Source organism: Taeniopygia guttata, chromosome 14, assembly GCF_048771995.1.
Source record: "Taeniopygia guttata chromosome 14, bTaeGut7.mat, whole genome shotgun sequence".
NCBI classification, from domain to species: Eukaryota; Metazoa; Chordata; class Aves; order Passeriformes; family Estrildidae; genus Taeniopygia; species Taeniopygia guttata.
In genome coordinates, this window is record NC_133039.1 from 868,034 (window position 1) to 892,518 (window position 24,485).

Below are 24,485 nucleotides of genomic sequence, written 5' to 3' on the forward strand. Positions count from 1 at the left end.
CCAGTTCACCCCATCATGACGGCTCTGGAGAAGAGCCAGGCCAAACCATCGTGCGACACACCTCAGCAAGCACCACTGCCGAGAACGGTCCCGGCCAAATGCTGAGACACTGTAGCCGCATTGCTTTTGCTGAAAACCCAGCTGAATTCTTAAGGTAATTACTCCTGACATGGTCCCCCAACAGGTTTGCTACGTGGGCACCAGAACACCGGGAGGCAGCAGGACGAGGTGGGGACGTGTGGGCACAACCGCGGGGACGGGGGAAGGTGGCGCAGCCGGGTGAGGCGAGCGTTCCGCAGCTGTTCCAGGCTCCTCACGGCGTGCTGAACGCTCCCAGCTCACTGCGAGCTGCCTCGCTGCCTGCCCGGGCACGGTGGTGTTACAGACACCCACGGAGCCACGGGGCCGAGCGAGCCTCTGCCCGCCTCCACAGCGGCACGGAGATCGCAGACACCTTCATTTTCCGTCCTCCATTGCAAAGAGCTCCAGGCTGCATGTCCTAAAACAACACAACCCTCTAGGACACTCATGAGGGCGCCCGGACTGAGCGGATGAGGTAGGGCTGGGGTGGGGACACGACAGGACGCTCGAGGGGCATCAGCCACCGCCAGCCAGCACCAGCGGCCGTGGCAGCGGGGTCCGGGCGCTGCACGCCCACGGCCGCTCCGCGCCGCCCGGGAGGGCCCGGCCCGGCCCGGCCCGGCGGGGAGGAGACAGCGGCGGGCGGCGGCGGCGCTCCCGCAGCCCGGCAGGCCCGGCAGCCGGGGCCGAGCGGGCCGCAGCCCATGGGCGGCAGCCGCAGGTGAGCGGGACATTCCCGGGGCCGAGCTCCGGCACTGCCCGGCTGGGCGGGAGGGCCGCGTCCCCCCTTACCTCCGAGGGACACACGCCGGGGACCCGGCGGGGCGCTGGCTGGCGGGGTGGCTGCAGCGGTGGCGAGGGGGTGATGGCTGTGCCCTGGCCGCGGTCTGGGTGCCCGGTGCAGGCCGCGGGCGGGGCGCGGTAACGCCCGGGCTCGGGCGCGCCCCGCGGGCAGCTCCAGCGCCCCGGGCTCACCCGCCGTGTGTGACAGTGTGTGACAGTGCCGAGTGTGTGTGACACTGCCCAGTGCCCAGCACGGCCCTGCCTGTCCCCCCAGCAGCGACACTGGCGCCATGGCTGCTCGGGACAGCGAACAGGAAAATGCATCCTCTAACCTGCCCCTTGCAAGGGTCCCCCTGCAACAGCAGCTGCAAATTTTCAGGGAGATTACCGAGCTGAGGTTTCCTTGAAACTGCCCCAATTCAATGTGTTCATAGCATCTGGAAGCATTTTGCCTTAATACGCCGAGTTTGGAAGCTGTGTGGGGTATGCTTTCAATTCTGAGTATGAGAATACTCACAGAAATAAGTTTCATTAATGTGTTACTGGTTTCCAGAACCCTTAGCAACAAATTGTTCATGCAGGTGGTTAGAAGTGATGTTTTTACTGGTAAGTGAATACCTTGATGGGTAAGCACGGGGTTAATGTTAGGAGGTGAGAGTCACCTGTCTCTTGCTACTTGGCTTTGGGAGTTTCCGAAGAGCATGCAGGGGCAAGCTCTCTACATTAGATGTGCTTTTTGTAAAAGTAATGTTTTAGACTGTGTGTCACTTCAGCTGAAATCTGCAATCTCTCTTTATACAAAGGAAAAAAGCATCTTTATAAGCCTGTCACTAATTGTACCATAATTTTAAGGGAAATTGGATGGCAAGAGTGAGAACTGGCTGTTCAGAAGAGGTCGTGGCTGAGGATTAATAACATGTCTAAAGAAATGCAGGAACTACAGAAGCAATGGCACTCCGTGATGCAGATCATCCACAGCAACGAAAATGTGGGTCTGGATTGTAATTTGATATGTTTATAAAGCTATATTTTGTAACTATCAAGATATCACACCCTGATTTATTTAAACGCACTCCCTGTTTTTCAAGTGAACACTGTGAGGCCTGTGGGAAGGCCTGTCCTCCCACACCTTCAGTCAAGGAGGAGGGAAGCCTGTTCTGCATTTTTTGTTTTACTGGCATAACCCTTTGAGATAGTAGAATGGCATTTTAGTGAAATGGTTGCAGTGCTATAAAGAGAACTAAAACTACAATATGTGTTTCCTTAAGGGAAGGGAAACTACTACAATAAAATTCTAGTGTATAGCTATGACTGCCTCTGTAAAAAGTTTTTTTTATTTACCAGTAATATTATTCTTAACAACTTTCTGATACAGACATGCCTGCACTGTACTTTGATTCAATAAATGAGCAGGTTGCAGATATTCCTAAGCCATGGCTGAAAGAAAAGTTGAGCATTTTTAAATGTTGCAGATTTTTAAAATTAACAAATAGAGGTCTCTAGTTTAAAATAATCGTTGCCAAGACCCCAGTGAAAGCTACAGCTAGACTGATTTTTTTTTTTTACTTATTTTCAGATTGGTTGTTTTTTTGTGGGTTTAGTTTTTTTCATAATTTCTGCAAGAATAGAACTGGGAAGTCCAAGAAAAACATGTCTGTTGTTGGTAGAATATATTTGCCCTGAAGTTATCTAAATTTGCACCAAGACCCCATGCTTTTGAAACAAAGAGGCAAGAGGTGCTCCCTATTCCGGCTGCAGACTGGCAAAATATCTATCCTACCTATGGTTCACTACAGTAACAGTGATCTGTGAAAAGGTATCTGTGACGAGAGGCTAAAAAAAATCTGAAATGTTTTTCTTCCATCTGCAGGTTGTTGCCTTTATGAATTCTCGCATTGGCCAATATTTAGATGACCATCCTTTTGTTGCCTTATCACTCCTGATGTTTATTGCAGTGTCAGCTATTCCTGTTGGATTTTTCCTGGTTTTTGTTGTTACAACAGCTGTAATGGCCTGTATTGGTGTGATAGTCATGGAAGGTACTGTATACATGCATGGATGTACTTACCTATTCCCTTTTAAGGCATGTTACCTTTTTTCCTTAATTTTTCCTTCTGGAAATTAGAGTCCTAGCAATTGAGGATTTCTGTGTGTAGTCCTCAGGTCTGAGCAGTAGTAAAACTCTTAATACAAGAAGAGTAATCTAATTAAGTGTAGTCTATACGGGAAAATCCCATTTTCCTTGTCTAATCTCAGCCATTAGGATATGCCTAAACCAGTTATCTTGATCATGCATAGCTTTTACAGAGGCTAACCAGATGAGTGAGGAAGATGGTTTTCCCAAATTTTTTTGAAATTTGGGTTATAGTAGAATATCAGCTTTTCTATTTGTACATGGACTTGTTTGAGTAACAGAGTGATGTTTTGTTAGGTGTTGTCATAGCCATAGGTGGCATAGCCCTTCTGTGTGTGCTGTGTGGCCTGGGAGCCCTGTCCCTGGGAGTTTCTGGAGTGCTGAGTGTTTCTTACGTTGCGCTTTCAACTCTGGTCAACTACTGGTGTGCATCAAGGTGAGTATGGATGTCTTTGTCCATGCTTGGGTTTCAAACTCTGCAGTTGTGCTATTGCATTCATTGTTGCACGTTTTTCCTAAATGAGCCACTGTTGCTTAGTTTACCAATGTTTCTTGAGTGCTTTGAATCCTGGGCTACCCTCATGGCTTAAAATTCAGCATACAGATGTTTGGGCATTGATAGGTATTCTAATGAGTATTAATTCATGCCCTTTTTGGGACAGAAGAAACATAAGTTGTCTTTAAATGTGAATGTACTAACACAACATGACCCTAGGAGTAAAATAGACCCTTGTTTCACTCTAATGTGTTGCTTTAAACATCATTAAAACCTACTGCCAAGTTGAATTTTGTGTAGGAGATTAACCTTGCAGTTTTTCCTGCATCATGGCCCAGCTGCTTACCTGCACTTATAGAGTAAGGGAACAAAATTCACTGTAGTTTTGGGAGAGGCAGAGGAGTACTTAAAAAGGACAGATTTTGTAGGATTCTGCACTGTGAAAGTTGCTAGTTGTGCCTCTTGGGACTTTGGGCTTGTTTCAGTCAGCATTGCCTGAGCCAGGCAGCAACGAGCAGGAGGCAGCAGCAGGCTGTGCTGGAGTGCCACCTGGGGCACTCCACCCTGAAATTCCTGCCAGGGAAAGAACCACAGTAATCACTGTGCCATAGGGAAGAGCAAGAAGAAAAAGCACAGCTGCTCTCTTGTAGGCTTCCTTAGTTTGCTCCTTCAGCACAGCTGTGTTTGCACACCTCTTGAGACACACAGAGCTGCCTGAGATGGCAGGAGGGTGACAAAAGCATGGTGCAAGGCCTAGTTCCAAGGCATGCTGCCATGTCCACTACACTGCCCACCAGTTCCAGAAGACTTGTATTTTCCATAGCACATCCAAATGCACAATCCATCCCACACACCAGCCCTGTTGAGCTACAGTGTTGACATTAAAACAGATAACATCTGTTTTTGTGTTTCTCTGTCTCTTGAGAGAAGCTTAGGTAGACCAGCAGCAGATATAAACCTGTCTGGGACAGCTCACAGTACTCAGCTTTTTTTGAGCAAAAAGTTAAAAGACAATCTTATGGAGGAACACCCAATAAAACCATTCTTTTCTCTTGTACACAGGGGTCAGATGAGGAAGCAAGATGTGAATGGAAGTTTACCACAGAAGCAGCCTGGCTTGGATCTTTCTGCCAATACTGGAAAGAGTGAATAAGTAGGTTTCCCCAGACTTCATAAGCACTTAGCTGTACAATCCCAGCATTTGCTATGTAATTGTTCACTCATTAAGCATTCAGTCATTGTGTACTCCTGGAAACTGAGGAAAATCAAAATACATATTACATTGGTACTGTAAAAGGGATTTTAAGAATAACCAAGAAGCAGCAGTGCAGTAGTAAGTATGTGCATGGTGGAATGTTCCACAGAATTTGGTAAAAGGCTGTAGTAATAGTGGGTACTGTTAAGTCAATGGCAAGTAGGTGGACAGAAAGGGGAGGGAGATATTTGACTTCCCAGATACTGGAGTTCTGAATGTACTGTCTTTAGTACATAACAGTGGTCATTTTGATACAGAAGTATCACAGTTCAGAACAGTAGAAACACATTTTGAATGTGGAAAAATATTTGTAAGCCTTAACATCCTTTGTTCAAATAGTATGAGTACACCAGGCCAATGCTTTATATTCATTATAAAGGAAAAAGTAGGTTGCTCATATGTCGTGGTCTAAGCTTTTTTTCCCCTCCCTTTAGATGTTGTTTTATTCCAAAGGGAGTTCCTTGCTTCATCATATCAGGGGTAGGCTTATGTCTTGTTTAGGTCGTATTTAAAGTGCCTGGTTTGCTTCTCAGTTGTAATTTTGTGTATGTTATTTAAACTTTTTTCATTTTTGCAAATATTATATTTTTTAGCATTAAGAAAGTAACTATGAGTTTAATAAAGTGCTGTTTGTTTAACCAGATTAATCTTGTTAATCTGTTTTAATTCTACATTAAAAACAAGTTTTTCACATCTTGGTTTAGGAGGGCTACAATTGGAGCTGAGATTTTTCTCCTTGAATAAAGTATTTTATATGGCCAACATTGCTGAGCCACAAACTGCAGATTACTTGCCTTCTTATGCCTATAAAGGAAACGCAGATGTCTAAGGACTAAACTAGTTTTATTTAGTTTTGCATAAACCAAACTGCCGCTTGACCACATCATGGACACAGAGCCTACCTGAGCTGTAATGTGCTTCACAGAGTAGTGGTGGTAATAGTTTCAGCCCCTAGGCTAAGCTGGCCCCACACTTCAGCTGCAGAGTGAAATAAACCCCATAAGATTTCCAGGAGCCCTTTACTTTTAATGGCACATTAATTCAGCAGACAGTACAAAGCCACATAACCAGCCTGCCCTCAGGCAAGGCTGCCTGCAAGAGCTTTCCAGGAGGTACCTCCAAAGACAGAGCAATAAAGCCCTTACACCTCTCTGAAGTTACAACACTCCTAATCTGTACCACAGCTCATACATGAGTACACAGCTAAATCGTTGTCCCTCATTTTCCTTTATGCCCTCATCTTCTGAGGAGAAGAGGCATTACTTAATAAAATCAGCAGAAACTAAAATAACGTAATCCAGTCCCACTCTGTCTCACCCAACATGAACCATTTCCCTCTGCATTTTAAGTTTATTTTTCATTATATAATTCATTCTGTCATCAGCATTTAGCAGGAACTGAAACTGTGAATTCTCAGTTACCTGCAGGTAAACATGGAACAGTTCTGCTCCTGCTGCCCTGATCTTTGCATGCTTATCAGCCTGTCATTTCAAGGCTTCTCACCATGTCCTTTTACCAAGAGCTGTTTTTTCTGCAGTGCCATCACCAGAGCAAGGTTTTCCATTGAGAGATGCAAAAGAAAAAACTAGGTCAGCATAGAGTAGGTGTTCTACTGCAGACAGTGAAGCATCCCTTAAAAGGGGGGCAGAGGTTGTTTTCTTCTTTGAATTATTAAAGACTGCAGTAGAACTAAGGAGTCCTTAGCAAGACAAACTGGGAGGATCCTGTCAAGTCCCCTTTTTCTCAGTTGCTCTCTCAGCTTTCTGCAGAACACCACCAACCTCACAAGAAGCTGGCAAGAGACTCCCACCCCATGGCCCCAATTCCCAACCAGCTCAGCCCACTCAGCTCTCACAGACCTGGTTCACTGCCTTAATATGCAGCCACTCTTGTGGCCCTACAGCCTGGTGGACCCCAAACATCCCATGTCTATGGAGATCTGGAGCAACCAACGTGGTATGGCTCCTGAAGCAGCTGCTTGAGCTCAGGCTGCAGAGTCAGTGCTGCCTCACACTGCAATTCTTCCACCTTCCCATGCAGCACCGCCATCCCCACCTCACCCTGCCCTGCATCAGAAGAGAGAGACCTCTGCTTGAATGCAGGAAAGGAATATTTTTTGTTTGTAAGATAAGCTTAAACTTTTCAGATAACACACTTTAACAGGGAGCAGAGAGGCAGCAGCACACACAGAAGAGGAGGGCTACAGGGAGGAATGGATGTGACTGGGCTCTAGGGTAAATTACGTACAAAATAAGGAAGACAATCCTGTGTTTTCCTTGATATAAATTAAGAGTCTTCATTCAAAGCACCTCTACAGTGTCCCTAAAGAGCATTAAATGAGCCACCCTGAGAGAACTATAGTTAACCCTCCCAGAAACAGATTGCCTCTCACATGCCACACTGAAGTCTTGCCCTAGAAAAACAGTATCAGCCAGGGGCAGAAACCAGGAAAGTATAACTTTCTCTTTGACCTAGATGGCTGTCACCATGTGCAAGCTCTTTGTCTCACCTCCTCAGGCAGTAAAAACAGTACAAAATACAGAACCCAAAGAGCAAAAGTAAAGCTCTCACTGCTTCCCATACTGAAGGTACCCATGTTATTTTAAATACCTTCACTAGTGCAAGTCTGCAGATTCATATACACAAGATATGTGAGAAATAATTTAGCTAATTGGGATGTTAACTAGCATGTTTACATGTCACTGTAACATTATTTAGTAAACTCCAACCATCCTAAAGCAAAGGATTACGAAGTCCATTAATGAGAAACAAGCAAACATCTCTACCTGAACATACACAAAGATGCTTCCCTCACAGTTCAGAACAAGGCTAGGGAGAGCAAATATTAAGATTAGCCTTATTTGGGGCAGAAGAGGTAAACAGCCCATACAATTAAGTACAACATACAGTTAAGCACATAAATTCTCTTCATCAAGGACCACTTACCTGGCTTTTGCAGAAATGCTTCATATTCCAGCCAAGTGTTAAGTCAACAAGACTTAAGTATAGCACATTGTTTGCTGGACAGTAGCTTAAGTTATCCTTTCAACCCTAACTTCTATCAGGCCAGTGACAGTAACTGACTTGTAATTAAGTGATTCCAATGTGAGATTCATAGTCTCACTGTGATTATTATAATTGATTAAATACTAGCATAAGGGCTAATGATCATGTTAATCATGGTATCTACTCCATGCTCTTTGTATAAAAATACACATTAATACTTAGAAAATGCAGCCTGAAGCCTATTACATTAATAATGGCTCAATAATAATGCCTAAGTGAAGCAGGGGCTGTGGAAGACAGGCCCACAGCCCAAGTCATTTATACACAGCACATTTGACAAGTGTCAGGGTCTGGCCACTGATTTAATCTGAAACCCTGCACACTCAGAGACCACAGAGCTGGACTTGTGATGATCACTCTCCCTGCTCACACAAAGTTGCCAGACAATGTTTAACCTAAGGCTGTTACACTCCTACTGCAGCAAAGCACTTTCACTGTCACATGCAATTATATTTCATGCCTCATTTCCTTCACTATGCAAGGCAACATGTACAAAACGCAAAAGAAGAACTGCATGAAAAACTGCCTCGCTTCAGGTGGGCAGCATTACTGACAGCACTGTCTATAGCTGTATTGCAGACAAGACAGCTGTAGTTGTACTCACACTTTTCCTCCCCCAGTTTGAGACCCCAAATTACATACTCCTGGTGCCCCTATTAAGTGGCCAATGGAACTTTCAGTCATCAGAAGACCAGCTCTGGCAGCAGGAAGTCTGTTTCACTTCAGTTTTTCTGGTGTCCTTCTAGGCTGCTCTACACAGAAAAGGGAGGCTCTACTGTATATGTCCTTTGAAGACCTTTTGAAATTATCTGATTCCCAATAAGGACAAAGGGGTTTGTTTTTTTTTTTTACAGTAAAGTTTTAACACAAGTTTTGAGTATTGCTACATAATTTCAATAAAGCCAGGTTTGAACTTTTAGGTACAGTGTAGGGTTCATATTTGCAAGAGCAGCTGGAGGAGCTACTCATACCACAGATACTGGCACAATATAGATTTAAAAAAACCCAGTTAAATGGAATCACAACTGTGAACAATAAGCAATTCAAGAAAGGAAATTGGCTGCAAAGTCCAACAGGAATTTAACATAGCAGTGGTCTGTTTCAGAACAAAGATGCTCAGGAAATTAAGTATTACAGTTATTGTTAAAGGCAAATCTACAATAAGGAGGCATTCTGAGGATGAGCAGTGTTGATTTGCATGACTAGATGCAGAAGGAATACATGACAGACATAATTCACCAAGTGACTACTTCAAATTTATTTTGAAATACACCTAATGTACCACATTTACCATATATGCTCTTCTCTTTAGGCATTTAAGAAAAGCCAAAAATAGTAGCATTGTGGCCAGAGAGAGAACACCAACAGCAGTCATTGCAATGCCAGCCCACATCTCCTTGTTCAGGACAGTGCTCCCTGCAAAGCAAGAGGAAAGGCAGTTTGGAGTCAGATCCTCACTAAGCCCAGGTCACACCCCCAGCACCACACTGGCTCAGTACCTTGGGCTGCAGACCACTCTTCTGGCACAAGGAGAACAGGGCCCCCCAGGCTCACCACAGCAGAGTTCACAGCTTCCATCCCACTTTCTACAACAGAACACAGCACAGTTGAACCCTACAGTGCAGTGGGCTATCTTGGATCAGTGCAACCCAAAATCCACTCGGACATTACCTCGCTTGCTTCTGGATGGCCTTGGGCATCTTGGTATGCACAGTGGGGAGTCCGGGTGAAAACGGTGGCAGATCAGAACGCTGCAGTGGAAGTACACCTGGGACACAATGAGAGGAATGAGATATCCATTCATTTTGAAACAGCAACTGTTCCTACTACTGCTCCAAGTCCAATGTCACCTACCAGGCCAGGAAGGGCTTTGTCACCAGAAACAAAAGCAAAAGTCTTCACTTCCAGCCTCTGGCGATAGTTAGCATAGCTGACACCACGTCCCACAGGGTGAAACACAGTCCTGTAGCTGTCTAGGTCATACTCACAGCTGCCAATAAATGAAAACTAAGTCAGAACACCAGGGCAGAGAAAGTTTGGGTTGTTGGCCTTGACTCTGAAGTAGCAGGTCAAGTTTCAGGTTGAGGCACTACCTTCTTCCTACAAATTCCAGCCTCTCAGGACAGTACTTAGAAGGCACTCATACTTAAGGCTCTCTTACTAGAGAGGGAGCAGGGGAGAGATAGAGACTCCTCACAACCACTGCAAAAGGCACTTTCATTTGTGTGGCAGGGCACTCACCCATCTACAACAATATTCCACTGGGGCAGTGATCTTGGCTCTTGGGAGGCCGTTGCCCAGCAGTCATCCAGTACCAGGTGGAGGTTGGGGTCATTGCGGTTCAGGACCTGAACTTCCAGGAAGATGGGCTGGCGCAGGTACCTCACTATGGGATACTGATCCTCACGGTAGGGCTGCCTGTACGAGTCCTCTGCAAGAGCCAAAGTCACTTAAGTAACTCAGGGTGCAAAGAGGGTCTCAAGCTCTTTAACAGCAGCTGGTTGGACAACTACTGTCTGTCCAAGGGCCACAGGTTTGGGGTACCTGCTTCAAGCAGCATGGATGAACAGGAAGGAAGCACACCAGGACAGAAGTCCATACACCAGAACAGTTCACTCATCCACCCTCCCCTCCACCAGCTCCAGATACTCCCCCAGCCAACTGAGCCAGCTTTACCTGGGTAGCTTAGAAGAACTAAGGAGAGGGAGCCTTGATTCACTGAAGAAGGTGGAGGAGAAAGGTGGTCTACTTTTACAGTGAGGGAGGCATCACTATTGCTGAAGGAGCACACAACTGTTAACCTGTAACAGGGAAGAAGCAGGTAAGTCATATATTGTTGTGTGGGTAATACAGTACTGGATGGCCTAAAGAGGTTTCCAGACACACCTGAGTTCACTGTCCCTTGAGATCCTGCCCAGGGGAAGGTCTGTCCATAACGCCCTCACCTCATTCTCATAATGAATCTGCTCCCCATCAAACTGCAGGTAAATAACAGCATTAGTGAGGGCACTGCCAATGCCTGAATCCACCCCCACCAACCCTGGCCACAGACTCACCCAGTGCCTGGTCCCACACCCGTTCAGTGGGACATGGAACCGAACCCTGTCATTCAAAGGTGACTTGTAGGCTGGCCGGCACACAGGATCCCTGAGCCTGAGGGTATCCAAATCCAGCAGGGGTGTGGTACTCTCAGCATGGACTTCAAAATCCATGTAGCCATCCTGGGTGCATACAGCAGCTGTAACAGAGGTTCACATAAGTTGTCATGTGAACCAGTGACAGCTCTGTCTGCCAGGAGCTGTTGGCAAGATGAGCTAATCCAGCACAAGGTGTAACAATCAGCCATGGTGAGGGAGCACAGCTGAGGATCTGCAGGAGTCACTCACCTATTGGTGTGTGCTTCTCGCAGGGGCACTCAGGGTGCATCACCATTGCCACAGTCTCCCCATGGAAGTGAAAAGCCAGTTTCAAAGAGGACATGTAGTACTGAAGTCCTGAGCAGCTCTCCCCACGTAGCTGAAGGACAAGAGTTATTCTCTTGGGGTGTGAGAAGATCTCTTTTTAACACATGCACCCGCTAGAGCTAATTAACAAATAAGCCAAGCCTGAAAAGCACAGTGGCCACAGGAGAAGCTCATTTGCATTGCTCCAGGCAGGCCAAATACCTACACCCTCCAAGAGGAATATTTTCACCTCCATCTGTTTTTGCCAAAAGGCCCCAAGGAAACGCAAGTTACCTTGCATTATGCCTATTACAAAGTCAGTCTGCATTCATCTTAATCACACCTGCCCTCAGCCAGCCACAGGCTGTGACTGACTTGACAGATCCTCAGTCAAGGTCAAAGCTGCTGTGCCTCTGGGTCTCAAAACACCAAGAAGGTGTGATCACACCAACACCTGTGACAAGGATCAGAACTCACCCTAGACTTCAGGATTCCCCTGCTAATATACAGCCTGATCCCTCTTTGTGTGTCCAGAGTGATTCCATTTTCCTGAAGCTGATCCATGGGGATTGTCTTATTCTCTACATCCACATCCATAAGGATCCCTGGAAAGGCTGGGATGGCAACAGTCATGTGTGTTGTATTACAGATTGCTGGACCTGCAACAACATCTTGGATCAATATAACATCAGTTTCCCAGGGAAAAAAGTAGGTCAGGTTGTGGCTTTTTCCATGCATTACCTGGAGCACAAAGCATTCTTGACTCCACAGTCAGTCTACGCTCAGGAGGGCCATACATGAGCTTGAGAGCCACAGTGTGGAGCACCTTATCATTGTGCTGACAAAGAAGATGGAGCTCTATTAGACATTGCTCAGCTCTGATCCATCACAAGACCAATCCCAGAGGCCACATATTGCATCAGGTTCAGGTTTGCAGCAGCAGTTGCTGCCCACTTCACCCTTTCTAAAAGCAGCTGCTGATCATGAGACAGCCAGTCAGATGTACCCAGGGCTGGCTGTAGTTAGAATTCTGCTTCTGAAGATTCCCCCTCATTGTGCTGCTGTCTGAGGTGCACATTGTACCTTCCCAGACGCTTGTGCCAGGCAGTTCAGTGGCAGCTGTGCAAAGCCAAACAGCTTTGCACACACCAGCTCAGCCCAGCAGTGCATCAGCCTGACATCAGCTCTGGCCCTGGCCTGAAAATGCTTCCCCCAAGGTCTACAGAAGGGAGACAGTGCTGTCCAAACAGGGGCTGGGTAACTCCTCAGTGCTGAGGAGCTCTCCCTTCACATACCTTGTAGGACACAACTCCAGTAGCAGCAAAGGCCACCTGAAATATCAGGTTGTGGCCATCAACCAGAAAGTTATAGCCTTGCTGTGTTGCTTGCCCAAGGCTTAGCTGATGTATTCTGGTTCCATCATCAACTGACAGATTCCAGGACATTGGAGTGGCTGGAACCTGCAAAGCAGGAAATCCCTGCGTAAGGAAGGAACATACAGAAGCACCAAGGCATTAGATTTTCACTCTGCAGGGCTGCCACCTCCCAGGCTTTACATTAAAGCTCCCTATGCTGACAGGGCAGAACTAGGCTTCCCAACAAATGTAAGTCTATCAGAGAGGTCCCTGCCCAAACTTGGAGATATCAGGCTCAGTTTATGCCAAAACCCCAGGCACTCCCCCCAGCTCCCTTCACCAGGTGGAAGGCACATACCTTATGCTCATCCCTGAGACTTGAAATGAGTCCTGGGAAGGTAACCTGAAACACATCATGAAACTTAGACTCAGGAACTTGCATGGTAGCAGCCACACAACAAGATCTCTACTACAGCTTCCCAAAGTAGACAGCCAGCATCAGCTTCCCCTGCAACAGGACTGGAGCCAGACTGGGTGCATCATTAATGACCATTTGCAAACCAGCTCCCCAAAGAGCCAGCAGCCAAGCTAAAATGAACATGCAGCCAAGAGACCTCCTTGCAGTTCATTGGAGCTTTCCCCAGATCTGAGACACACACAACTCCAGGAGACAGGCACCCTGCCTTGCAAGCCTCAGAGCAGGCTCTACAGCACTCCCACCCCTCTACTTACTGCCATGAAGTCTTTGGTGCAGTTTGTTGCACCAGCAAACACAGGAGTGGTGACTTCATCAACAGGAATGCTGTCACAGTGAGTGCTGTAGGTGATATTTGTCTCCTCTCCCATTGTGTCATTCACCATCAGCCTCAACCAGAGCTGGTGCTGACCATGCTACAGACAAGAGACGTTAATTAGAAAGAGGCAGCAGTACTCACTACAGCATGAAGGTACCTAAAAGCCATTGGGACTGAACTCTAACTTAGAGTTGGTTTAGGTGCTTGCACCAGCACAAGGACAAGATGATTTCTTGTCTTAAAAGCCCAAAGGAAAAGGATGAGCTCTTTAGGAAATCAGTGGGGCACAGGGTTGGGTTGAAGAGCAGAAGATACCAAGATAACTGCAGAAGTCAAGAAAACTCTAAGGAGTAGCAGGTTTTAGTGCCAGAGAGTCAGCTGTCCAAAAAAACTAAGCTAATAAACAGCAGAAAAGTCTTGTGGTATTTCAAATACTTCAAAGCAACAGACACCAGTAAAGCATCTGGTTTTGGCCTCCCACTTACTACTCTACCTCAACTGCTAGGGTCAGCATATGGTGTTAATTGTCTTTGATACACATTTAAACAGATTGGTGCTCAGAAACTCTTAAACCTGGTCCACCTCCCTACAAGAAAAACCTATCAAGTAGTTCAAGTCCTCTAAAGGAGAGCATAACATTTATGGCAGGCTAGGGGATTTAATGCATCATTGAAAAAAAAAAGAATTTCAGTAGCTTGGGGTTTGGTTTTCTTTTTCAATTTTTGACATGAAGTGTTCTCCTATAAGAGTTTTAGATTATCAGAAGTATAAGTATCCTAGTCTTGAAGAAAGTTAGAAATAGAAACCCTATTAAACCCAGTCCTGTCCAGGAAAAAAAGTCGAACATCTCCCAACTCCATCACAGCGGCTTCCCAGGACGAAGATCCCTTTACCTGCAGGCTGGTGCAGTTGACAAACAGGACACTGAGTATCAGCCTCTCATAATCCACAGTGTGGTCACAGGACATGATCTCCTCACCACTCACATCTAGGAGGGATATGGAAAATTAGCCCTGCAGCAGGCAAGTTTCAGCAGGAAGGGCCAGGGCAGCAGCAATACATACCAACAACCCACACATGCCAGGAGTAGTTGCTAAGCTCTCTGGAAAACTCAACTTCCATCCCATGCCTATGGCAGGTTACATTATCTGCAGAGGGAAGACCACCATGAGCTCCAGCAAAGTCTCCTGAAGCCACACACACCCTGCAAGCCCCCCAGCCAGACACCCTTCAGAGCTCCTTCCATGCCAAGGCAGGGGGAAACAGCCCCAAGCAAACCCAAAACCCACATCCCCACCACAGCCAGCCCAGAGAAGACACATTACCCAAGAGATCCTGATCCCCCAGGCCATCAGCACAAGGGGCTAAGCACGGCAAAAACCCAAACAGGAGCAGCAACCTGCAAAGAAAAGAGAATCACATGAGAGAGCAGCAGGGAAAGAACCCACCTCCCCTTGTACCCCAAACCACACTCACCACATCCTTGAGGTGCTCCAGCACTGCTGCTCAAACCCCATCTCTTCAGGGTACCACAAGCTTGGTCTTTGGCTGCCCAGGGAGGGTTTTATAAGCCCTGGGTCTGGCTCACACAGGTGCCACCTCTCTGCTGCCCAGGGAACAGAGCACTTGCACCTGCTGCTCCTTGAGTGGGGCAGCTCACAGGAGACCTTAAGGTAGTACTAAGTCTTTAACAGGCATCCACTTCTTGCTCTGATAGTGTATCCCCTTTATTCCCATATTAGATATTTTGTAGAAAAATGCATGTCTGTTTTGGCAGTTATTTTTTTAAATGGAGTTTTCTGTGCCAGCATGACAGCATTTGAGACACCAATGAGCTCAACGTGGCTTTCCTTGGGACTATTTGAAACACTGGTGAAGATATAATGGGGGAAAAGATCCCCAAAACCAAGGAAAATGATTTAACAAAGCCAAGAGCCTGAACGCCAGGTCAGGACTTCTACTTTTGAGCACTCACAGCAAGAACTGCAGAAGTCCCTATGATAGAACAGTTAATGTCACTGCTGCCAGCCCTGCTGTGTGCAGGCTGTGCCCTTGGACCCACGGCAGAACAGCAATCACATCAGGGGGGTGTCAGGCAGCACTGCTGGGGTGACACTGAGCCTGGCACGGGTGACCCTCAGCCTGGTGTGGGTCAGGCTCAGCCTGGTGTGGGATCTGGCTGCTCAAGAGGACATCCAGCAGCAGCGTGTCCTGGGGCACAGAAGTTTGGCCTCCCTAAGAAGTGAAGAAATAAGGTCTTATTTTCATTTTAAAATGTTGTCATCATCTCTGAATGGTGTAGCCATGATTACCCAGTGTGACTAATTTCATTCTTCTCTAAGCCCATTAGTTCCAAAGATCTCATTAGGCAAGCAGAGACTTACTTGCCTCCCCTAGCATGGCCTTTACCATACCACATTTGGTGCTTATAAAAGTTTCAATGAGGAAATGTTGTGCTGAAGAATACTTCATGCAAAACAGATGGCATAACATCACTGTGCAGATTTATTTTCCACGTTATCTGCAACAACCTAACTGGTGATGCTGCAGCCTTTCAATCTGAATAGTTCGTTTAACTGGCAATATTTTATTTGAGACGATTCTCAAATTAATGGAATAATACCCATATACACAATGAAATCCAATAACAAATCAAAGCTGCTGGTTAAATAATTCATTAGTTTACAAAACCATGTACCATCACAACAGAGTTTCTCGTGAGCCTGGTAAGACATTTCAATTGGAAGTGGAATGGTTCTGAAGTTCTTTTCAAACCAAAAAGAAAAGCTTCATTCTAACTATCCAGGGAGTTTAAAAAGTTCACAAATTTGAGCTTTAGTCTCAAAAGAATAATCTCTAGTCAGGCTGAGAAATTCTCCTCATTTGATGTTGAATCATTTATTCCATTTCAAGTTGAGGTTTTTGGATGGGACAAAAATGAACAAGTACCAGGAGTTTAGAAACAGATGAAGATTTTGTTTGGTTTTTTTTTTTCCTTCTTTTTTTTTATGATGCCTACTTTTATGACAGAAATAATAATAAAGCTTGCAAAGTCTGAAGCTTCTCCCCAGCTGACATGGGTTTTGCTTTACCTCTAGTTAAAACTTGGAGCAATAGTTTCCCACCTAGCATTATACCAGCTAAGTTTAAAATCAATATTTTCAGATGTTAATGGTAAAAATCACTCTGAGATCAGCACTTTATGTGCTGCATTAATTAAGAGAAAAGCAAATTAAGGTATTTCTGTAGTAAAAACTAAGGATCTTGAAAATTAAAAGGATCGTTCTGCCACCAAATCACTTTTCCTGAGTGTATCATGTTTCCTCTCTCTTACCAGGCACTGGTGGTATATGTAGTATGTGAATGGTGATCATTTTACCCCTGAAAAAAGGCCAAGTAAAAGAAATAAAATTCAATGGCATTAATAAACAGCTGATCATATATATATATATACATGTATTACCTATCTTTGTTCTGCAACAGCTAGTTTTTCTTGTAGCTGTAAATTTAGCTCCATGCTGAGCCTGGTTGAATAGAAAACAGAATAAATGACTGCATTTTTGTTATAAAAATATTAATGCACTGCAGGGAACCTGAGTGTAAAACTGTCTTCTCAAGTGGGGATGGACACTGGCCTGGTGAGGCACAGCCCATCCTGACTGCCCTGAGAGGGCAGGACAGCAGCAGGGACAGCTGTGCCTGGGGTGACATGAGGGACAGCCAGGGCTTGGCTTTGCTCTGCCCTGGAGTTGTTTATTCAAAGGTTCAAACCTGTCACAGGATCTGACCGGCTCTCCTTGTCCTCATGGGAAGAAAAAGGTTGGTACAAGTTCATTCCTGAAGAGCTCTTCAGTGCCTGCCTGAGAAAATAATGAAGAGAGAAAGCCCATTTTGAAAGGTCTCTGCTGTGTCACAGGGGCAGAATTATGGGATGTAAATGAGGTGGCAGAATTCCATTTGGGGATTGCACCAACGCTGAGCGAGGAGTTGGTTTGTGATTCTCTAATGGGGGCACAACAAGCAACAAAACCCCACTGCTAATTGCTGAGGGTAGAGTCTCTGGGATCCAGGTTAATTCAGTGAGCCACAGAAAACAGCTTGGCAAAAAGTAATGTTTATATGGCAGCTCTTGTGAATGTGGCCAGAAAGAACCCTGAGCTCACAGCACTCCAGGAAGCTGCAGTCGCCTCTTACCAACTTTTCAGCTGCTGTTTGAAAACTGGCTTTTTATATGGCCTGCTCTTTGTAATTCTTTTGAACTTGAAGTTAGAATAAGTCTAATTCTGTAAGTTTCTGGTTGGAGAGATAGCCCTTAATGCCACTGAACTCAGGGCAAATGATTTCTAAATCAATAAATCATTATTTGTGATGAGGACAGAGCCATCTGTTCCCAGGCAAGGACCACAGTGCACACGTGGGGCAGGGTGCAGGCCCATCATGTTTCCTTTTCTGGAATTCCCTGTGGTATCCTGAGGGAATCCTGCACATTTTTTCTGTGTCTAAACAGAGATTACAATACTTGTCAGAAGAGTTTTATATTTGCCAGTTTCCTGAAGACCTCCTGATGAAATGCAATTTACACAGCTGTGGTTTTGCCAGCTGTGACTTGCAGACTTGTTGGGGGTTTTATCCAAATATCACCCTGTTCATCATTTCCAGGCTGTGTATACAAAATGGTTCCATGGAAGTACCTGGTTTGGCAGGGGAGTGACTTGTTTTCAAATACAGCATCCCAGTAAAGATGGGTTACAAAGGCTTCACCAGTAAAGGTAACTGCTTGTGTGTTTCCTCCCATCAAACTCAGGGATACTTTATTAGTTGGGGTGAAACCTGGTCAAGCTGACATTCACGGCCTTTTGAAGGTTTTTTTGAGGTTCTTTTTGTAGTTCAAAGTCCTTTTGCAATTCCCACAAGGAGTCGGGCAAAGACATGGAGAAAATTACTGGATTCCCTCCCTAAGCAGCCAATTATGCAACAAACTGTAGGAGGCAGAGTCCCCTTCCAGGAAATGAAAGCATTCCCCACAGCACAGCCTCGTTACCTATGCAGATCTCCAGACAAAGAGCCTGCAAGGATGGACTTTGCCTCCCATTCCCCTCCTCACAGGGATGTCTCAGCTTGTAATCATTAATGAATTCTCCTGTGAGGGAAGAGTGACTGTGCAGCCCAGATATCGCTCAGAGCTGCTTTGGGGAACCAGGAGCTGCTGAAAATGTCGAGCAGGTATCACAAAGCAGCGGCTGATGGCAACGTGGACCTGTTGAAAGAGGCCACCAGGAAAGACCTCAACACTTCTGATGAAGATGGGATGACTCCCACCCTTCTGGCAGCCTACCACGGGTACCTGGAAGCTCTGGAAGTCATTTGCCGGAGGGGGTAAGTCAGCCAGCCTCCACTGCTTACAGCCTGGGCCTCAAAACTACAATTACTGCGTCGTGTTTCTAAAGCCCCGATGACCTCCAGCCCAAAAAGGTTGAAAATCACAGTAGTTTCTTTAATGCATTGCCAATAACTGTTTCTTTAGTGGCAGTGGTTTAGATCCAGAGCCTGCAGGGAGGTCTCTTTGATATTTTCAGACCAGGGTTGAAGAGTTCTTCAGGTGGTCTGTCAGTGAAAGCACATCAGCACCCACAGGACCACGTCGTGTCCTTCAGAGAGCAGCTCAGAGAAGCAGGGCACCTTTCCTTTCCTCACTGGAGAAGGTTGACAACAACCTTTGAGGATATCTTGAGACAGGTTTAGTAGAGAAATCCCTAATTTTTAGGGAATTAAAAATCTCCCATTTGCTTCCAAAGTGCAGTTAGTGGGCACTTGTGAAGATTAAACGCTATCCAGAGGTGAGTCACAACAGATAGCCTTGAGACAGTAACATCTAAAATGGTTATTTCTGTGCTTTTTTAACAACTACCATCAGGCTAAAATGGAGAATACTGATTCAGAAGCCATGATAGGACCCTTGTAAACCAAAAAAAAATGGGGAAAAAAAGGGAAAAAATGAAAGGAAGGTTTTCTACAGGTTTATTTTCTAGTAATAGAATGTCTATATCATTTAAGTGTCTTGCATGGTTAGACTGTCTTATTGAAGTAGTAATTACCTCTCCACCATAAGTACTCTATTGCTCAGAGCCTACCTTGTAAGCCTGTGATTCTGTAATACATCTAATTAAAGAAAATCTGCTCTTGTGTAGCGATAGAGTTAATAAAATGTTCTTTTGCAGAACAGTGAACAGATTGCAGGGAATAGTTGAATAACTATTTGGATGTATCTTTCTTTTATTAAAAATGGAGTTGAAAACAATTTTTTTCATAGATTTGCTTTATAGCTGATTGGGCTCAGGTGTGGCTGTGGTATCACAATGAAAAAGACCTTTGGACTGCGAGCTTGTTGCTGTGTCCTCAGGAGAAGCAAAAATAGATTGACAGCTTTTCAACTTGTGCAATTAAGGCAGTTCCCAGGAAATACCTGTCAATAATGTTTGTCGCTGAACACCTGCAAGCCAGAAGAACTAGATAAGGAACAAATAGATTTTTTTTTTGTCAAAAGTTGAGTGAAAAATACATATCCTACCACATAAGCTGACAGAAATCACAGCAGATAACACAAAGATCAAAATTTCTGTATATTTGTTATGTATTGCTAAGTTTTTTTCTTGCTAGAGGACAGCTTTGGGACAGTATCACCTCAAAATCTTCAAACATATGTGTTTACCTCTGTTTTAATCTAAGATTTCTTGACACAATCAGGAAGATGTGTCTATCAGAGGTATGGCTGCATTCTCATTGTGTTTTTGGGGAGAAGCTGAGTTTTAGGAGATGTTTGAGCTGTTCTCCAGTCAGTTAATATTTTCTTGTGAGAAAGTATTTTAATTATTTTCAACAAATTCGTCCTTTCCTTGGAGAGGTTTCCTGAAAGAGGCTCTGAGGTACAGGGCAATTTTCTTTAGAGTGTTGTAGATTTTAGGACTCTTAAGCTTTGGCCCTTGGAAAGCTAGCAATAAACCCCTTTCATCTTGAAATAATTTGTCTTTCCGGGCATCAGGAGACATTTTCTCTGCTTGCCTAGCAGGTACATGAATAAAGGCAAGACCAAATAGCAGGATCTTCTCTCTTGTGTCAGCCTTTGCCTTGGGAAAGCAGGGAAAGGAGGAGTATGAGAACCCAGAGCAGATGTCAAACCTTGTCCAAAGTCCTGCTGAGCTGGGAGCAGCCACTCGAGTCTGTCAATTGTTTGAGACTCAAAGGCTGGCAGGTTCCACGGGGAGAGGAGACCACAAACAGCTCCGAAGGGCCCTGGGGGGACGGATGACCCGGCGCTCCCCAGGCTCCGGGTGCCCAGCCAGCTCACTAATGTGGGAATTCAGGAGCCCAGCACGCCCAGCCACAGCCAGGCAGCTCCCCAGGGCACAGCCACCAAAGCAGAAATATGTACACATGGCTTCCACAGGTCTGAGTGGAGAAACTTTGATCCTCAGCTGCCACCTCCTTGTGGCAAAGCCTGAGCTTCCGTGGCCGGCACAGCTGGCTCTGCTGGACCCCTGAGCTCACCCTGCCTGCTCAGACTGAAGGGTGTGTTCAGATGTGGCCCTCAACAAACCTGGTAGTGCTTTTCTTCAGAGCCCCAAAGCCAGAGATCCGTGCCTGCAGGACATTTTGTGACAAGGATGTACCACATCTTTCACAGCTGCCATGGCACCAACATCCGAGTCATTGAAATGCTTGAACTCCCAAGAGTAGGAATTCTCCTTGTAAATTTGGTCCCTGGCTCTGAAGTCAATAAAGATTTTGGCTTCTGTGGCCGCCTTGTTGGTTGGTCACAAGAGGACACAAGCTCTGTTCTGAAACTTGCCGAGGCTGACCTTGCCAAATGTGTATCTAAATATTCAAGCTGATTCTTGTCTGCAGGCAGCAGTTCAGTGTGAAGTCAGTGCAAGAGTTAAAAATCAAGCAATACTTTTCACTGGCTTTAAATTCAATTGAAAAACTGTGGCATTTTATTTTCAAATGAACTTCTGCTTTTCAAATTATCATGACTAAAAGCAGATTACAGAGAACAAAAGAGTTGAAAAACAATGGCATATATCTGGGCTAAACTAATAACAATGGAAAAAAATGGATAATCAGGGGTTTGCTCCAGGTCATTTACCTATTACCTACCTAAAAATTACTGCAGGAGCTCATTAAGTGTGTATCACTGTGGCCAGTGAGGAAACCTTCTAATATTGCCCTCTATTTGACATGCAAAAGGAACAAATCACCAAGAGCACTTTAAAATATTCCATGCAAATGTTCTTGTAACAGTTTTGTCAGTAATTCCAATGAGAATAAGTCGAAGTTTAAGCCCACTTTTAGTTGCCAAACCCTGGGACAACAAAGAAAATGCTCTGGCTCCCTTACAGGGAGATGCAGTCACAGTCAGCCCTGTGAACTTGTGTAACTCACAGGGCAGGAATCAGAGCTCATGCCACACACAGCCACACTCAGGGCTTGTGTCAGTGGGTGCAGCCCAGTTCTAGTGGCCGGAGCCAAGCTGAGCCTTTGTCCCTGGGCTGTTCTCCTCAGAGCAGAGCAGAGTGACACGTTTGGTGTCTGTTCAGTGCCACTGCAGAGCTCAGGGTGGGTAGCCCAGCTCACTGTGCGCTGTTTTTCCTGGCAGGGGTGACCCGGACAAGTGTGACATCTGGGGGAACACGCCCCTGCACCACGCTGCCTGCAATGGCCACATCCACTGCGTCTCTTTTCTCATCAACTTTGGTGCCAACATCTTTGCTCTGGACAACGACCTGCGCACTCCCCTGGAGGCAGCTGCCAGCAGGGACCGCAAGGAGTGTGTCCAGATCCTGGACAAAGCTGCCACTGAGCAGAACTTGCTGAATCCAAAGAAGGTCACCAAACAAAAGGCACAGGCCCAGAGGAACGTCGAGAGACAAATCAAGGAATGTGAGAAGCGCCAGGAGAAACACCAACATGAAATGAACCGGAATTACATTAAAGAAAAGGTTGGCACGGTGAATTCTTCCAAAGGAACGCACTCCAGGGTAAAGTTGCCCGGTCTATTTGCTTCAAATCCTACAAGCACTTTAACCAAAAACCTGAAAGATACCCTGAAACTCAAGGCAAAAAAGACAGCCGACAGCACAAGAAGGCAGGAAACACAAAGAAATTACCAAGAGGATGATATGGGTAGGAAAAGTGTGATGCATTTGTTTGATGAGAAAGAGGAGGATGAATTACTGAATGACCTTGGAGAGAGAAACCTTGCTGGTAATGACAGTCAGCTCTCCATTTTTCAGCGGCCAGGTCTTGGCAAGATTGTGTTTGGAAGGAATTTGGCTGCAGAGGTAAATCCTGAAACTGTGTCTTCTGAGAAAGAAGATATAAGAGTTACAATAGCCAGTGAGCTCTTTCAGTATGAAAATACTGAGAATGGCAGGGAAGATGACGTTGAAAACAGTGCTGATGTCCCTTGGAATGAGGAAGAAGTTGTTTGGGATGATGAGGAAACAGAGAATACGCCCCTTGAGGTATTTCTGGCATCACAAATGCTGGATGAGTTTCTTCCAGTCTTCATGAGGGAAAAAATTGATTTAGATGCCCTGATGCTATGTTCTGATGAAGATCTACAGAGCATTCAGATGGAGCTTGGGCCAAGAAAGAAAGTCCTGAGTGCTGTGAATAAAAGAAAACAGGCACTCGAGAACCCTGGAAAAACTATAGACACTTGCTTATAAATTATCATAACTGTTGTTGTAACCTCCACACTGATTCATTATCTTTCCCATTCTCCAAAGAGTGGTCAACTCTTTTCAGAAGTCTGCTAAAGCAAAAGGCAGAGAGATTACCTATTTCCTTAGGAAGTACAGCAGGAATAAAAATTTTTCTCTCTGGATGGGTAGTTGTGATGAATGGGATATTAAGTATATTCTGCCAAAAAGCATGAATGTGAAGGTAAAAATCAAAAAGCTTTTTCTCCCTGAACTGTTTATGTGGATTGGATTTGTTTTGGTCCAGATAATTTCAAGTATCAATGAAAGCCAGGCCTGCTGCATTCCTTAATAAAGCCCTTCCATTCTTCTCCAAAACCACAATGCAAAGAGCAGTTTCAGAGCTGGAGAGCTTTGGGTTTCCTCCATTCACTTCTGTGGGATCAGTAAAACCACTCTTCCTAGTACTGATGGAACGTTAGGAAAGGAATCTGAATCTTGATTTTAGCTGTGGTTTATTGACTCTAATCACCTCTGAATTAATGTAAATAAGACTAATTTACAGCAAGTTTCATATATTTGTCAGTAAAGTTTTTGCTTCTGTATTGACAATAATTTAAAAATACACGAAGTAGCTTCCCAAGACATGTTCAGTGTGAGTTGTATATTCCTTTCTTGTCTCATTAGACTGGATCCAATTGCCAGTACCCATCATGTCCTAAATGTCATCAAGGCTGCAATACTTTTAACTACAAGTAGCTGAGGTTTAATTTTCAGAATTTTGGATCTATTTTGGTATAACCCCAGCTTGGTTCCTATAGGCTGCATTTTTCATGCAAAGTCCCAGAAATGAGGATTCATATCACACCCCATTTTCTGTGGGCTGTTGTCAGCCTTAGCCTGAGAGCTGTGTATCACACACACAGCTCATGAAAATAAAAAAAGAAAATGAGCTGTGCTGCTGTGGAAGATCCTGCTCTTCACACTGTATCTGCAGGCATTCACAGCAGGGTTCTCCTGTTCCCTTGGGAAGCCAGCACTATCAGATACAAATTAATCATTCCTGTAGAGTTTTGTGAATCTAATGAAGTGCTTTTAGGAGCCATGCTCTGGCTAAGATCACAGATTCTAGATGTACATTCATTAGCAGAACATTTATCTCTAAAGCTCTTTTTATATCTTTCCATTAGCCAGCTATGAGTTTTTCCTTAGGGGTATACTGCATTTGTGGATGCTAATCCTGGTTAATGATCTGTTTTTTCATGTTTCTTCTTTCCATGTAATCTTGTGACTGTGATTTGTATATTATAATATCTTTTCTTCGATGAACTTTATACTGCATTCTTCCCTGCTTGGATTCCTGGACACCGCAGGTTG

At 45.1% G+C, this 24,485-nt stretch overlaps 4 protein-coding genes across 10 annotated transcripts in view; 2 read left to right on the forward strand and 2 right to left on the reverse strand.

The window, feature by feature from the left end:
* Window positions 1–1,044, reverse strand: part of DNAH3 (dynein axonemal heavy chain 3) — a 57,546-nt gene extending 56,502 nt beyond the window's left edge. For all 3 annotated transcript variants that reach the window (XM_072935618.1, XM_030284747.4, XM_072935619.1), the window contains exon 1: window positions 874–1,044. The gene's annotated coding sequence lies outside the window, so the exon portion shown is untranslated. The remainder of the gene's footprint in view (window positions 1–873) is intronic.
* LDAF1 (lipid droplet assembly factor 1) lies at window positions 15–5,509 on the forward strand. 4 transcript variants are annotated; one of them, XM_072935483.1, is made up of 5 exons: window positions 15–154; window positions 1,717–1,852; window positions 2,735–2,903; window positions 3,296–3,434; window positions 4,557–5,392. In XM_072935483.1, exons 2-5 carry the CDS (start codon window positions 1,781–1,783, stop codon window positions 4,645–4,647), a joined length of 471 nt encoding a protein of 156 aa, XP_072791584.1. In that variant the 5' UTR covers window positions 15–154; window positions 1,717–1,780; the 3' UTR covers window positions 4,648–5,392.
* Window positions 5,510–9,049: 3,540 nt separating this feature from the next.
* ZP2 (zona pellucida glycoprotein 2) lies at window positions 9,050–14,940 on the reverse strand. 2 transcript variants are annotated; one of them, XM_002192699.6, is made up of 18 exons: window positions 14,884–14,940; window positions 14,733–14,806; window positions 14,472–14,555; window positions 14,301–14,395; window positions 13,346–13,504; window positions 12,972–13,016; window positions 12,554–12,718; window positions 12,000–12,096; window positions 11,736–11,917; window positions 11,202–11,331; window positions 10,872–11,053; window positions 10,702–10,793; window positions 10,492–10,616; window positions 10,057–10,246; window positions 9,670–9,805; window positions 9,487–9,583; window positions 9,315–9,401; window positions 9,050–9,231 (listed from the first exon to the last, which is right to left on the reverse strand). In XM_002192699.6, the coding sequence occupies exons 1-18, from the start codon at window positions 14,922–14,924 to the stop codon at window positions 9,089–9,091; spliced, it is 2,124 nt and encodes a 707-aa protein (XP_002192735.6). In that variant the 5' UTR covers window positions 14,925–14,940; the 3' UTR covers window positions 9,050–9,088. The 2 variants fall into 2 exon arrangements, with proteins under 2 accessions (XP_002192735.6, XP_072791791.1); XM_072935690.1 differs by having other exon boundaries at window positions 12,554–12,736.
* A 3,555-nt stretch (window positions 14,941–18,495) lies between these two features.
* ANKS4B (ankyrin repeat and sterile alpha motif domain containing 4B) lies at window positions 18,496–24,433 on the forward strand. Its single transcript, XM_002192675.5, has 2 exons — window positions 18,496–18,783; window positions 22,061–24,433. Exons 1-2 carry the CDS (start codon window positions 18,620–18,622, stop codon window positions 23,133–23,135), a joined length of 1,239 nt encoding a protein of 412 aa, XP_002192711.5. The 5' UTR covers window positions 18,496–18,619; the 3' UTR covers window positions 23,136–24,433.
* Window positions 24,434–24,485: the final 52 nt, after the last annotated feature.

Bases quoted from the DNA above. Each gene is read 5' to 3' on its own strand.
- LDAF1 (XM_072935483.1), top strand. From the start codon at position 1,781: ATGTCTAAAGAAATGCAGGAACTACAGAAGCAATGGCACTCCGTGATG. The intron at 2,904-3,295 runs GTACTGTATACA...ATGTTTTGTTAG, and splicing joins TGGTGTGATAGTCATGGAAG to GTGTTGTCATAGCCATAGGT. The intron at 3,435-4,556 runs GTGAGTATGGAT...TCTTGTACACAG, and splicing joins AACTACTGGTGTGCATCAAG to GGGTCAGATGAGGAAGCAAG.
- ZP2 (XM_072935690.1), bottom strand. From the start codon at position 14,924: ATGGGGTTTGAGCAGCAGTGCTGGAGCACCTCAAGGATGTG. The intron at 13,505-14,300 runs GTAAAGGGATCT...TCTTGTCTGTAG, and splicing joins TCAACTGCACCAGCCTGCAG to CATGGTCAGCACCAGCTCTG. The intron at 9,402-9,486 runs GTAATGTCCGAG...GTTCTGTTGTAG, and splicing joins GCCATCCAGAAGCAAGCGAG to AAAGTGGGATGGAAGCTGTG.
- ANKS4B (XM_002192675.5), top strand. From the start codon at position 18,620: ATGTCGAGCAGGTATCACAAAGCAGCGGCTGATGGCAACGTGGACCTG. The intron at 18,784-22,060 runs GTAAGTCAGCCA...TTTTCCTGGCAG, and splicing joins GAAGTCATTTGCCGGAGGGG to GGGTGACCCGGACAAGTGTG.